This window comes from Monodon monoceros, unplaced genomic scaffold (genome assembly GCF_005190385.1).
Source record: "Monodon monoceros isolate NGI ecotype Baffin Bay Population unplaced genomic scaffold, NGI_Narwhal_1 Super_Scaffold_6, whole genome shotgun sequence".
Taxonomy (NCBI): Eukaryota; Metazoa; Chordata; class Mammalia; order Artiodactyla; family Monodontidae; genus Monodon; species Monodon monoceros.
Genome location: NW_021703783.1, coordinates 76,104,267 through 76,118,685, shown reverse-complemented (window position 1 = coordinate 76,118,685; position 14,419 = coordinate 76,104,267). Strand labels below are relative to the sequence as shown.

The 14,419-nt window shown below is 40.8% G+C and overlaps 1 protein-coding gene across 1 annotated transcript in view; it reads right to left on the bottom strand.

The window, feature by feature from the left end:
• Nucleotides 1–448: 448 nt before the first annotated feature.
• The window catches only part of ELK3 (ETS transcription factor ELK3), a 68,127-nt gene continuing 54,156 nt past the window's right edge, over nt 449–14,419 (bottom strand). The window contains exons 4-5 of the mRNA XM_029205166.1: nt 8,255–8,377; nt 449–2,561 (exon numbers count right to left, since the gene is read on the bottom strand). Of these exons, the coding sequence (XP_029060999.1) occupies nt 2,463–2,561; nt 8,255–8,377 (222 nt within the window). The 3' untranslated portion in view covers nt 449–2,462. The remainder of the gene's footprint in view (nt 2,562–8,254; nt 8,378–14,419) is intronic.

Here is a 14,419-nt window from a genome sequence, read left to right as displayed (position 1 = left end):
GATGTGTACAAAGAGACCAACGTTTAGGTTATAGTTCTATAAAACTTTACCATACACAGCATTTTAACACTGATCAAGCAAACATATAAAAAGGGGGAAACAAAGTTATTTCTTATGTTTTTTGAAACCTATTTTCTGACTAAAATAATTGTTTAGAAAAACAAACCAACCAACCCAACACACAGAATGAGTCAGAGCTGTAAGTGTTATACTTCAATACCTCCATTTCTCTATTTGTGTTATAGTGAGTTTTTTGATCCATCAAAAATTATTGTATTTTTCCATTTCTAATAAGTGGAGCTAGAGTGTATGTTAATCATAGTATTTGGAGGAAGGGAGTACAAGAATCAGATTTACATTCAACATTTACATTTAAAATAATATTTTTGGTTGAGGTTTTTGCACATTGACTTAGTTTCTCTGTAAGAATCTTGAATTTGAGGTGTGCTCTTATCTGACAAAACAGGGTTTTTTTTTTTTTAATGCTCTTTTTTTGTTTTTTTCTACCTAGCATACAGTTTTGGACCAGTAGTTACCTATAGCCAGGCATGGGGAACTAGAACTGGGCTGAGCAGCAATCATTGTTCTACCTTTAATGAACTCTGTAGCCTTAGGCAACGCCCACTTCTCCTGTGCAGTTGTCCTTAACTGGAAATGGTGGTTGGATGCATTCTCAAAGGCCTCTTCTAACATTTTATGTTTGGTGAATACCAGTCCCCTGGACCAGCTCTTTTATTTTAAATGTACAGAATTATCCTTAGCCTATAAGGGAGTGACAGTAGTGTCTATTTGGAGATTTTTGGAACCAGGCCCATTATTTTATATTCAAAGATGCATATTGGAGTGTTTGGATTTTTTCCCCCAGATAAGGGCATATACATCCCCAAACACAGAGATGCTCAATTCCAATTGAAAATCTCACTTTGTAAGTGTCAAAACAAAATTTTAGACTTCCTGAAAATTCAAGAAATATTTGTTTTGGCAACCTTTATTTTTTACCCTTTCTCATAATCCCTGCCATTTAATGCCTCATTTGGGTCAATGAATTATTTAGCCACATTTCAAATTGGTTTCTGTTATAGTTAAGGATGATAATTAACTTAATCTTGAATTGGAAGCACTGGGCACTTTCCAGTTCTTTTATCTTACATTAGAACTTTACTACTTCATATACAGAGTGGCACTGTAGACTAGTGCCTGGTGATTTTTTGAAGGAACAGAAAATATGTTTCTATTATCACTGCTCTAAACTACACTGCACAGAAGAATTTACTGCTGAATATTCCAAATTGTTAAATAATCAGTTCAGTTCCACAATGATGAGGCTCCTGAAGAATTTTATATTTATCAGTTTTCCTTCATTCTCACCATAAACAGTAATACATAAAGCAGTGTATCCTACACCTCTCAATTTCCACAAGCAAGGCTATACCTATACACATGAAGACACCTGGTGTTACAAAATTGTTTCTTTGTTATTTGTATTTATAACCAGTCTGTGAACCTCTTCCAAAGCATAGGATTTTTAAATGTTAATTATAGTTTCTGGGGTTTAGAGAAACCCTAACATAATGATACAGTAAATGCATCAGAGAGGTATGATTCTCTATGGAAAACTGGGAGAACCAGGTTAATTTTTTTAAACAAGACTGTGCTAAACTAGGAAATATTCCAGGGGCATGTATAGAGTGAACTTTATAGCTTTCCATCTCAGGTTTTTGTTTGGAAGGAGTCTAAAAGATTGTAAACAGGAAGCTAGCCTTTCAACGTTCATTTCTCAAAAAATGCACTTTAGAATATTTTCTTTTATGAAAGTTTATTGTCTAAATATGGCTTTTTTCTTATAAAAACATTACTTGGACATTATATTCACTGAATTTCAGTTCAAAAGAGGTTCTAAGGCAATTCTCATACAGTTGAAAGCAAAAAAGAATATGAATCTGCTTTCATATTGCCTACTTGTGAAAAATAATGAAATTCCACTAGAGAGCTGTTTGATACTAATTTTTGTCTTTCAAACAATTTCTCTTAATACTAAAAAATATATAAATCATTTACATTAAACTAAATGCAAAGGAAGGCACAGCTGGTTATAGTGTATATAAGCACAGTTCAGCATATGCAGAATTAAAGAGGAAAAAAGCTTCACATCCTTATTAGTTACATTGAAAACCATTAAGAAAAGTTCTTCACTGTCAACAGTGTTCAACACTTAAGAGCTAAGAAGATATAAAAAACAAAAACATTAAAATTCACTTAATGCAAAACAGATTTTCATATATACTTGAATATAAAAAAGTTTTTAAAATGGTAACATAAATCTAGACCATCCATGTTATGAAAAGTGCAAACCAAATTAACAGACGGGTTTCACAACGTCCTTCTCACGACACAGGTAAACTAGCCCATGGGGACAAATTTGTTTCATCAGTTAATGAGTCTTTAATCGTGGCCAGATGTCATCAGGATTTCTGAGAGTTCGAAGAAAGCAGTACTGGAGAAGCAGCTCTGTCCAGACTGGGGATTGGCACTGGCATGTGGCCATTAAGCAGTGTAGGGAACTGTAGTGGACAAAAGATTTTTTAAAATAGTTATTGCAAATCCATCGGGACGACCTGCGTTCTTTACATTCCTACACAGACCACAGTGGATCAGTTCTCTCATCACCCCTGTGATTGATAGAGGTCAGTTGCCAATTATTTTACAGAATGTGTGATTGGAAGATGACAATGAAATCAAGGTTACATACAGCAAACAGAGGCTAAGGCTTAGAAAATGTCCCTAATTATTTTATGTGCCTAAGCTACTAGAAAAAAATATGTACTTTATATGTTGCTAAAGTATGTTCTAATACTATTTCTAAAAGATTCCAATCTATTCAGAATGATAATTTGCTTTAAATATTAAGAAAAATTAATTTTGAAAACCAGGAAACTGCCTCTTTGCATGTAAATCAGTAACTTCTCATACTGTATTTTGAAATTGGCTGTCAGTTTTCCAGAGTACTACAATGATGCTTCTCGGTAACTGTTAAAAATGAGGAAGGTTCTTATCTTTAAAGATATTATTTTCTAAATCTTTTAAGTACTATTTCTAATTAAAATGATAAACAATATCAAACTGAGTAGAGAGATCACCCATAAGTGCCAAAACTTAAGGACTAAAGTTAATTTCTGTCTTGTTGGTAACTAGGATGATAAATAGGACAAAGGTATATGATTTGATACTTTTCAGGTCTAAAATACAGCAGCTATACTCCCATTTAATTTTAACAAAATAATTAAAGACCTTTTAAAACTGTTGGAAACTAGGTTTTCATTGTCCAGGATGATATGTGTCACAATGCTCCTCTCCTGGGCTGTCTTCTAGTTTAATTCCTATTTAGTCTAGATAAGCTGAATGTTAAACTTCACTTCATCAGTAAGTATCAAACTACAGAGCCAGGCATGTGTTAGAAGTACAATATTTGTAGAACAAGTAAATATATTTTTGCAATTTTCAGGCTGTTTCAGTAATTGTTGTGTGTCTAGTCCCTTACAGTTTATCAGTGGTTGTCATTTCATTTGATATCTAGAGCCTATAAAAGTTCAGTTATCCCCATTTTATGGATAAAAAAACGGATTTTAGTTAAGTTCTGATTGGCTGAAGGTCATAGCTTAGAAGCAGTAAAGCCAAGTTTAAACTCTGACTGAAGGATACTGTGCTTTCTGTACCAAACTGCCCAACTTATTTTTGTCAGGGGTTGGGGGATGGTGCTCTTTAATTACTATTCCAGTTTCTTTAATGGTTATATTCAAGGTTTTTGTATCTTTCCTGACACTTGGAATTTTAATGTTACATAGAATTTTCTCCGTTTCAGCTGGGTTATCAAGTCTATTTGCATTTAGCTTATACTCTTTTTATTTAAGGCGTGCTCCTAACCACTATTCCCATTGATTAAGAGTGAACATTGGAAGAACAGATTTTGAATTTTCATTCTTTGAGTTTATTTACATCTTCTCTCAGTTTTTGTCCATCTTATTGGTATTTTCAAAAGTATCAGCTTTTGGTTTTGTTACTGATTTCTGTCCTGTGCTCTTTATTTCTATACACTCAGTTGTCATAGTTTCTTCTTGGTTAGCCTGGCTTTTCTGACATATTTCATAGTCCCCTTTATTGCCCCACCCCGCCAAATCATCCACACACAGTCCCTTTTCTTAAATTACAGCATTCCCCAACTTTTGTCCTCAGCCTTCCTTTCTCCTATACTGGACTCAACAAACATTTCCTGATGTCAGTTAGATATCCCCACCAATGCCTCTTCCCCACTCACTCTTACGTCAAGAAGAGTGGTGGTAAGGAGCTCAACCCTAAACATGAATCAGGGCTCTGCCACTTATTAACATGTGATCTTGGGTAAGTTGAGCAACATCTCTGGGCCTTAGTTATCTTTTCTTTTTCTCGTGAAATTGGTTATATTTTCAAATAGAACTACTGGGACTATTAAATTAAAAGCCATGAAAAATGTCTGGTATACAGCAGCCCTCAAAAAAATGGTAACTGTTGTTATCAGTAGCATTCCCAGTCTTCTAATCACTGAGTAATCCTTGCCTCTTCCTAATTTTCACTACCTACTTCTTACACTCAACTAAGTCATCCTCTCAATTTTACCTCTGGAATGTCTTCTAAATATACTACTGTTTTCAACTGTTCTTATCTAAAAGATGATTCTTCCCTCAGAATTTGGAATAGTATAAATTTCCTCATGTTTTCCTGCCCCTTACGCTTTCTCTTCTGTCCTTTCTCCACACTGTGATATCAGCGCTATCTTTCTAAAATAGAGATGTTATGCTATTTCCAGCTTAAAAAGCCTTCCATGGTTATCACTTAACAACTCCTTGGTAATACTATTCAAATCCCACAGCTGCTTTTCCAACCAGTCTCCTATCACCCAGTTCCTTCCAGAACAGACTATGTACTTTCATATCCAAATGATACAGATCTATTCATTTAGAATATACTTTGCCAAAATCCTGTCCCTTCTTCCTAGCTCAGGTGACACTTCTGCCTTGGAGCTTCTGTCCAGTCCCCAGCTGGAAAGAGCTACTCCTATTGGGTTCCTGTAGCACTTTGTTTACACATCTATTATTCACATATTGTATATCCCCACAGTCCCTGCCTCAGAGCATTGCAAATATTTGCTGGGTTAGATTTGTTGAATTAAAAATTACAGAAAACATTCTCAATTGAAAATTACCTTGTTTCAAGATATAGCTGTACCGACTAGGTGTATTCCAAATCTGATCAAAACCTGTTTCAGAAGTGGAACAGACATCCTAAAGACAAGCTTAAAATGCCAAACAGTCCAGTTGTAACCCATCTCTATTTATAAATCAAGGTTGTATATTTAGATTTAGCACAATGTCTTTGGCGTCTCTCTCTTCACTAAAACGTGTCTAGATTCCAAAGCATACCTCTTCTAGAAAGGGTAATATATCTTCACTCTCCTTCCCTTAAAATTTTCAGTATCTGCTCTCAATTACTATAGTAATATCAGGGGACCTTCTGTGCCAAAACCCCTCAGCTCTGTTAACTGTTACCCTAAGGATTCTGATCTTTTCTAATCATCATAGCAGGAAATCTGCCAGCCTCATTTAAAACTTACTATAGGCCAAGTCTAATTTGTTTCCTCCTCTAACACATTCACATAGCATATGTGATAGAGGCTTGCTATTTTTAAAGAAACTTATTTTCATTAGTTTAAAAAGGGGTACTGTTGATAGTAATCTGAATTCTGAAACCCATCATTTGAAATGTCTAATTATTAAAAATCAAATTATTCTTCTTCTTACCATGTTGTTTACCATTTTCAAAACTGCTAATTTCAGCTTTCACCAGCTCAATGCTCTTATCATAGGAAGAGTAATAATACTTTAAAAGGTACAAAATTGCTTTTCCTTAGTCTCATGGATCCCAATCCCAAAAAGAGGGCCCAAGGCCATGTGACCTGTCAGCCATCCAAACCTGGTTGCACTTTCCTTTTCAGGAATTGTTTTGCATGGTTCCAGGAGAAGAGGACAGGTCCAGTTTGTGAAATCAAAATTCTGAGCAGGTAGCCTTTAAATGCAGCATTTCTTCTGCAGAATTCTAAATGTCAATTAGGAACCACTGGTCCTCAGTGGTTCTCAAAGTGTGGTTCCTGGAGCAGCAGCATCACTAGGAACTTGAAAGAATGTTTTTATCAGGCCCCATCCTAGGCCTTCTGAATCAGAAACGGGGGGTGGGGCTCAGCAAACTGCATTTTAACACAGCTGATTCTGTTGCACGTTAACTTTGAGAACCACTGGTCTACAGTAGTGACTGAAGAGGAGGGATATGCCTCTCTCTCAATTCCCAGAGCTCCTGATACCTTACTAATGTGTAGAATCACTATGGACACGAACCACTGTTCCTGTTGGGAGTAACGGGCTGGAAAAGGTTTAGTGTCTAAGGCAAGAGATCTCAAAGAACTCCCAACCAGTAGTTCTCCATGGCTTCCTTCGGAGGTCACCAAGCCCTGCACCAGTCAGGTGGCAGAATTCCCAGTAAGGAGGGAAGTAAGAGTCCGTTCATTATTCACAAGTATCTAGGGAAGCCTAGAGAGGCCCTGTGTTAGGTTCTAGGATTAGAGTAGTATTACAGTCCCTACCGCCATGGAGCTGGCTGTAGGTATGCACCATACAACTACTTTCTGCTCTACTCGGGAGCTCTCTGCTGCTCCCATCTGGAGACTTCCAGGAAATAAGGTGTTAGTTCCCCCACCAAAAGGTTCCTAATCTAAAACTTGCCTAATACTGCACTTGCTCACTGGTTTTTGCTCACTATTTCTAGTTTTTGTTTCCTTGCCTGAGTTAAAATGGCTAAGAATCACCACATTGGCTGTGCATGACCATATCCTCAATTTCTTGTGATGAGAAGAAGGGCCAGGAAGAGAAACCTGATTACTCCAGGGATACAGTCACATCATGACACCCTACCTCAACCCTATTAGGAAACCAGAGAAGCAAGACAGTAATCAAAACCTCTTTAGCTCCACCCTTCTCCCAATGAGACCCTAAATACCAGCATGTACAGCACATGGCACAGAAGTAGACACTAAACTTGACAAGCAAAATGAACAGCTCAGAAAAGCACTGGAGGCCTGATCTTTTTAACACTTAACTTTCTTAGACATCTCTTGATGAATTCTGAGGCATCCATTCTTTAGTCAGCCAGTGACACTTACTGTGTGCCAAGAAATGTGCTAGATGCCAGGCGCACACCACAGCAAACAAGATGGCCTCTTGAGGGCCCACAGTTTAGTGGGGAGATTGCGAGATGAATACAAAGTGGCAAGCGCTAGATGCAACGAGAGCAAAAGAACCACAACTAACTTGGGGTAAGCCGTGTTGGGGGGCGGGGGCAGACGTGGGATGCAGGGTGAATGAGACAGACCAGGCTAGAATCAGGTCAAGAGGGGGTTTGTACTTTATCCAGTTTCGCTTCATCCTGTCCCTAGGATCCCTCCTATACTACATTCACATATTCAAACAGTGACATCTTGGTCAGTGAGTAATCTTTGGGTCTCCAAGAGGAAATACTGATTTCCACACAATAGCAAGTGATGCTACTGCAGGATTCTAGTGTGGGAATGACTAACGAATGTGCTTACCTAGTACAGGGAGTTTTACAAGATAAAACAGCGGAGGCTTAATGCATTTTTAACCAAATGACCTGGAAGCTTTTTTTTTTTTTTTTTTTTTTGGAACAAGAACTTGATTCTGATACATAGAATTATGCAGGTAACTTTTCTATTACAGTTTGGAGAAGCTGTTCACTATTTTTCAATTTATTTTGTGATGTCACTATGTTGACTAATAGATTAGTATTTATTTGTATATTTTTATTTGTATTTATTAGTATTAGTCTTTTATGAGATTTTATAAAATACAATTAAAAATTTTTTTTCCTTAATAAGTTTCCAGTTTTCATAGTCAGTGAAAATATCCAAAACACTTCAAGAACTAACTGTTCTATTTATGGGTATCTGACATGAGAACTCCACCTCAGTGAAAATACAGTGGAGTTCAGTGCCTCTGAAGACAGCCTTTTGCAGCCACGTGAACGTGAATTCCTTTTGGAAACTTAAACAGTGAGCTCTGCCCTACATTTAGTGAAAATATTACCTTGCAGGATTTACTGGGGAAACACATCCCTTAGAAATTCCACATTTAAAAGTTTGTTTCCAAATGCTCACCTGGAACAGCGTGTTTGGCCCTTGCAGCCGGGCAGGACTCAGTGGAGCAACTGGACTAAGGCTGCTCCAGAAATGTATGCTGGACAGCAGTGGGCTCGGGGTCAGAAGCAATCCATTTGGTGTCTGGGAAAGAAGCACACACACAGTTTTTGATACAGGTATCACCTGACTCCAGCTGTGGTCAGTAGTGTGGCCAGGGGCATTAGCCACAAACCAAGAAACAAGCTTCACCATTTTAGGAAAATCTGACAACTTTGTTATTTCTGCAGGGCTGTGCAGCTTAATTTATTTCAATGCTAACTGTATGAGCAATTTTATAAAGGAAGAAAGTATGGAAACGTTACCTTCCTTAAGCATTCTAGTAGAAAACTCAGTTCCTAGCAACTTTTGTCCAGGTGCTCTTCAATCTGCTCCTCCTCACGCATTAAACAAGATTTATTGTACAAGTAAATGGGATCCCATGAAAGGGCTTTATTTTTTCTTATCTATATTTTCTTATTTTTCTACAGTGGACATCCATTCCTTTGGCTACACACACACACACACATTTTTTAAAGGGCCTCCCAAGCTTCACTTTCCCTATCAACAGCCCTTTAATACTTCAGGATCTGCTGCTAAAATATCCTGTAGCAGCTTCATCAAAAGCTCTGAACTGGGTTTTCCAGATTTCACTCCGGATATGGGGTTCATGAGAATTCATCTCCCTGGCAATGGTTTGGAGGGGGGAAAAAAAAAATCCTTTCTTGTCAGATTGGGTATAAAGCCAGAACTCTGGGTTTCCTGGGAGAGTGCCAAGGATTGCATTTGCTTGCATACACGCAGCAGGAGTCCTGGCCTGCAAGCCAGCCAGAGTGCAGAAGAAACAACACCTACCGCCCCAGCTGGCAAGTCTGCATAGCTTTTATTCTCAGCGGAGCCAAGCGCCCTGGCTAGGGTGGTTTTGTACCTTTGCTGACTAGGAGGGGCCCCTCGGTGGTTTTGTGATGTCAGTAAGGTGCTCTGTGTAGGAAGAACGACAGCAAGGGCGCCAGCATTTCAGATTGCATCATGCTAGATGCTGAAGTGTTCTTTTTTCCTAGAATTGGCCTTAACAGCTTCGTTTATTATCCAGAACATTTAGCTTAAACCTAAGTTGAAAGGTCTGCTCTGTTCAGTGGAAAGGAGACAAACATCCAAAGGTTCTCAAACAAGCTGCTGAAAAGACTCAAATTATTTGAGTCTTTGGTTCTACAGCATTTCCTACATATTGAATGACCTATGAGGTTACTAGGATAAATACTTGTTTTGGATAAGTTTCCCATTTGTTCTAATTCAAGGCAATTTCACAAACCTGCCAGGCCATCTGGCCTAACGGTTCAGGCTTAGTGGCTCCGCATGGGCTCTGCCAGGGTTCCAATCTCAGAACCACTACTTACTAGCCAGGTAACCTTTCTATGCCTCAGTTTCCTAATCTGCAAGACAGGGAGAAAAATGCCTGCTTTTTTTACATTACAGGATTGTTAGGAAGAATAAATGATCTATGTAAAGCTCTTAATATGTGCCTGGAGCAAATGCTCAGTAAGTGTTCAGGACTGTTATCATTAGTAATTAATTAAAAGTGTACTTGATGAACTGTATTTCACCTATTCATGGGAGAAATCCTCAACTGTATATGGAAAAGTACTTAATGTTCTGAAACAGACAAACCAACCTAGTCAGCTGGTGCTTTAAGGTTCCTCTCAGTCATGTTAGGGTCAAGTCCACAGCTCAGGTGATCTGAGAACTAGTATTTGCATGTTACTCTGAAGCCAGGTCCCAACCACAGTAAGCCACATTAACATTTACTAAAACCAATGTGTTCAGGGCCTCCTAGTTTACCTACCAATGAAGTCTCACAGCTCTAAAGAGACAGTGAATCTGCTAAACTACAAAACATAGCTAGCTCCCTTTCTCTCATCCATGGCCATAAATATATATCCATTTCTTTTTAATCCTCTGAGCAACATATGAGGTGTAGAATATATTTTCATAGTCTAAGATTCATACCCATGTCTGAATTTGAGATGTTTTGCATATTTGTTTCTAAGGGATACAGGATATACTCAGAATACAGTAGCCTTCTGTTTCTCATGTTAAATACATTCGAAATGTCTTCCATAATACATGCAAATAAATACTGTAAAATGACTTCATTTACTCCTCTCCCTCCCATTGCTGTTCTGCCTGAAGATCCTGTGGCCGTAGAGAAAAAAACTGGTTGGTTGCTCTTTTAGGGAAAATTCCTATAAAGCCTGGCCTGGGTTATCTCTGGTATCATGTGAGCTTTCACAGCCTCTCTCCACAAGCACCTTGAGTCATGGAGAGTAAGCTGAGCCCGAGGTAGAGGCTAAAGAAAGAAGCCACCAGCAAAACGCACGCTTCCTCTTCCTTCACTGAAGAATGTCTTAGCAAATGAGCTCTTCTGAATGGCAGATAGGGACTTATTGATCCTGGCACCTGCCAGGGAAGGGGATGCCCTAGGGCCTAAAGGCAATGGGTGTTCATTTTCAAGGGGAAAGACTCCTCTCAGGACCTCGTTTCATCCTCCCCACTCAGTTCTTCTTACACATAATACTGAGTCTTCTAGAAAGCCCTCATATTTGAGCTAAACCTGGTGAGCGAACATTGTCCAGACACACCCCTCCTGAGTGCCCTCCTCCTGGATCATGCCCTCTGACCATCAAAATGCCCCCCACCTCCTCAAAGGAGATTCCTGATTTCCCCTCAACCAGACGGCACAAACTCACCACCTTCTTTGCAAATCCAGCGTTTATGACACATCCATTTCTATCAACAGGAGCACCATTTACCCACTCGACAAATACTGACCGATACACAGTATGTATCAGGCGCCAGAGGAACAATGGTAAAACAAGACACTATCCCTGTACTCACAGCCCTGTCTACGACCCCGCATCCAGTCACTGAGGCGCAAAATGCCTTCCCCTCACCCCCTGCCACACCCTCTGGGCATGGCCTGTAGACACTTCCTGGAACTGACTCTCCTGTTTACCCCCTCATTTCCAGTCTTGCTGCATCCAAGCCCCTATCAACTTAGGTGGCACTCATCAACTGCCACCTAAAGCAGCCCAGCTGCCTCTGATCTCTCCCTTCCAATCTGTTCTGAGCACTGCCACTGAATCAATCCCCGTAAGACAGTGTGTTTAGTTTCAGGGAAAAAAAGAGTACAACCTCCTTGGCCATAATTCTAGGTACCCCCATAGCCTAGTTTCATGTGAAAGCCCCCCCCGCCGCCCCCCGCGCATGCCCCCACCCCCAGCTTTGGTTGAAGTGTCCTGAGCACCACACAATTCCAACCTACTCGTTCTTCAGCACTCATTCCAGAACTGTCCTGACCACTCAGCCCATGGTCCCCTGGGCTAGAGCCGTTCCACAAGTGATCGCACCTGCTTCTGCAGTTATTAACCATCCCTTGACCATCCCCAGACTCTCTCCTTAGCCCTAACTGCAGCTGGGTGTTTCCTCCTGAATGTCCTTCAGGCTCCTCAAACTCAACACAGCCCAAACCTGACCTGTAACCTTTCCCCATGAGCTTCTTTCCTTCCGTGAAACTCATACTCAACTTCTGGCTCTCCCCTAGCACCTCCACACCCATCACCAAGTCCTGTTGGTGGCAGTCCCTGTGTCCCCCAGAACCATCGCTTTTCGCCTCATGCCACTGTCACAGCCTTAGGTCCTCATTGTCTTTCACCTGGAATTTTACAGTCATATCCTAACTGCTTCCAGCCTCTCCCCTCCCTAATCCACGTCATCAGGATGGTTTCTAAAACACAATTCTCAACTATGTCACTCAGGCTCCATCTTCCACCACTTCCTATACCTTTGGAATGTATCCTCCCCTCTTACTGAACTACTGTTCTGCCCTAATGCACAAGGCTATTTGCACATCTTTATGCTTTGGCTCAAGGTGTTCCTCTGCCTACAGTGCCCCGTTCACCCCATGTGCCAGATAAATTGCTGCTGATCCTTCAACACCCTGCCCAAGTGTGATCACCCCTTCCACGAACACCTTTTCAACACCCTTCCCCATCCCCAAGAAAGTTAATACCTTCTTCCTTAGTATTCCTTTTATACCTAAGAATTCCATTTGTACTGTGTCTGGGATACTATATTAACCAACTTAAGTTACGAGCTCCCTCCCAACTAACAGGGACTATCTAATTCACGTTTGCACCCCCCGGCTCCAAGCAAAGCCTGTGACACATGATAGGTGCTCAGTCTGGGTTTGTTGAACTACATGTTCTTTCCCCCTTCTGTTCCTAAGGTACTTCTCTGCACTGTGTATCTGGCTCTTGCCGCGTGCCATCTTGTGCGTGTGTATGCCTTGTCATGTCTAGGTCCTAAGGTCATAAAAATAGGCACTTGTACTTTTGGTGTCCTTCCTGTGATTTGCAAATAATGCTAAATAATTACTTGTTGATAGATTCTAACAGGAATTTTTGTTTCCCTTGACTTGCATCTTCAGCAGCTATTAATTTCCCATCAAAACAAGTCTAAATTCCTCAGTGAGTTCCCAGGGCCCTCTATAATTTCACACCATCCCACATTATATATTGCCCTTATTCTTTACCTACTGGACAGCGAGCTTGTAAGCTCATGAGAACAGGAACTGTGTCTGTCTTGCTCACCTCTGTATCTCCAGGTGCCTAGCCGATGGTTGGGCAGGTTGTAGCAACAAACATCTCTAATCTTAATCTCCCATGGATGCCAACAGAATCCATGACAGTGCCATTTTGTGGTTAAAAAAAATCCTCAAAAGGTGACAGTGAACCTCTGGAAACTCCTAGAGTTGTCTGAATTCAAATAAAAACATGGTTTTAAGAACTTCCAAAAAGAAGTAGAGTCACACACAAGTTTGTGTAGCACTGAATGTGCTGATCTGAAGGAAAAGAGGACAAAGAGGAGAATTCCCTATTGGTCCAGGGGAGCTACGGTAAGAGTTAGGGGGAAAAATAGAATAAGGGTAGAACTGGGGAGAAGTCGGCAGATCCACAAAGGATCTACAGAAAAGACGGGCCCCAGGGTGGAAAGAGGGAGGGCGACGATCACACTTTGTTCATCTTAGGCAATCTAGAGCTGGGAGAAGCAAGAACCTTCAGCTGGAGTGTCAAGTCACCCAAAAGTCTACCAATGACATCCTCCAGTGAACAGAGCCCCTAAAAGGACATCCTTCTTCTGTAGGGCCAGTATGGAGAAAGCTGCAGGCTGAGCTAGGGCAGTGTTACGGAGTGGGATGAAGGGAAAAAAAAAACAAACTTACTTCCTTTTGTGATCGTGGCGAAAGAGACAATAAGATGGAAACCACTCCGGAGCTGAGCCAGGGGGCAGTCTACCCACATGCTCCTCACCACACGTATCCATTTTACTCCCAATTCCCACCTTATGATCTGGGCTCAAGGTTGTCACATCCATCAGTAAATGCAGGAAGGTGGTTTTAGCATTTCAGTCCTCAGCAAGCTGTCTCTACTCAGTTAGTGTTAACCCAAAGCCGCTACTAATAAAACGGCCCGGGGCATGCATGCTCAGACTCTGATGTGAGTTCACACCCTGGTGCCCGCACGTATCTGAGTTCAACATCTTAGACATCACGTGTGAGATGAACAGAGGCCTTGGCATAAATGGAGGGACGTGCAATGAGCCAACCTCCGATTCTGAACTAACTTTACATTGGTAAGACAGGAGGAGGGAGAGACCTAACAGAAGAGGCAAATGGAAGGAAGAGGGACAGGTGACACCCAGATGCAGAAGATACAGAGAATCAGAAGTTCCAGCTGGCACCATCTGGGCTTCCATGGTGCCTGGCTGGAAACCAGGAGGGTTTCACATCCTGGCTCCTCCCCCCACCCCCATCTCAATTTCTGTAGCTCATGCCATCAGAGATAACATTCTTGTTTTTCTAGCAACAGCCCAATATGACCTCGGTGGCTGAGCTCCAACTACCTCACTCCTTGGTGCCAGCTGGCTTTTGTATTCTCATTTTCTCAGTTTCTCACAGTCCACGCTGGGGCTGCCTCGTGGTGATCATCGTGTCTGTCTACATTTGTAATCGTTTCTCAAAGACTCATGAGACTAATCTCAACTGCATTTTGTATGGGTGCCAGCAGATGTGCCACAAGTATTCTTGAT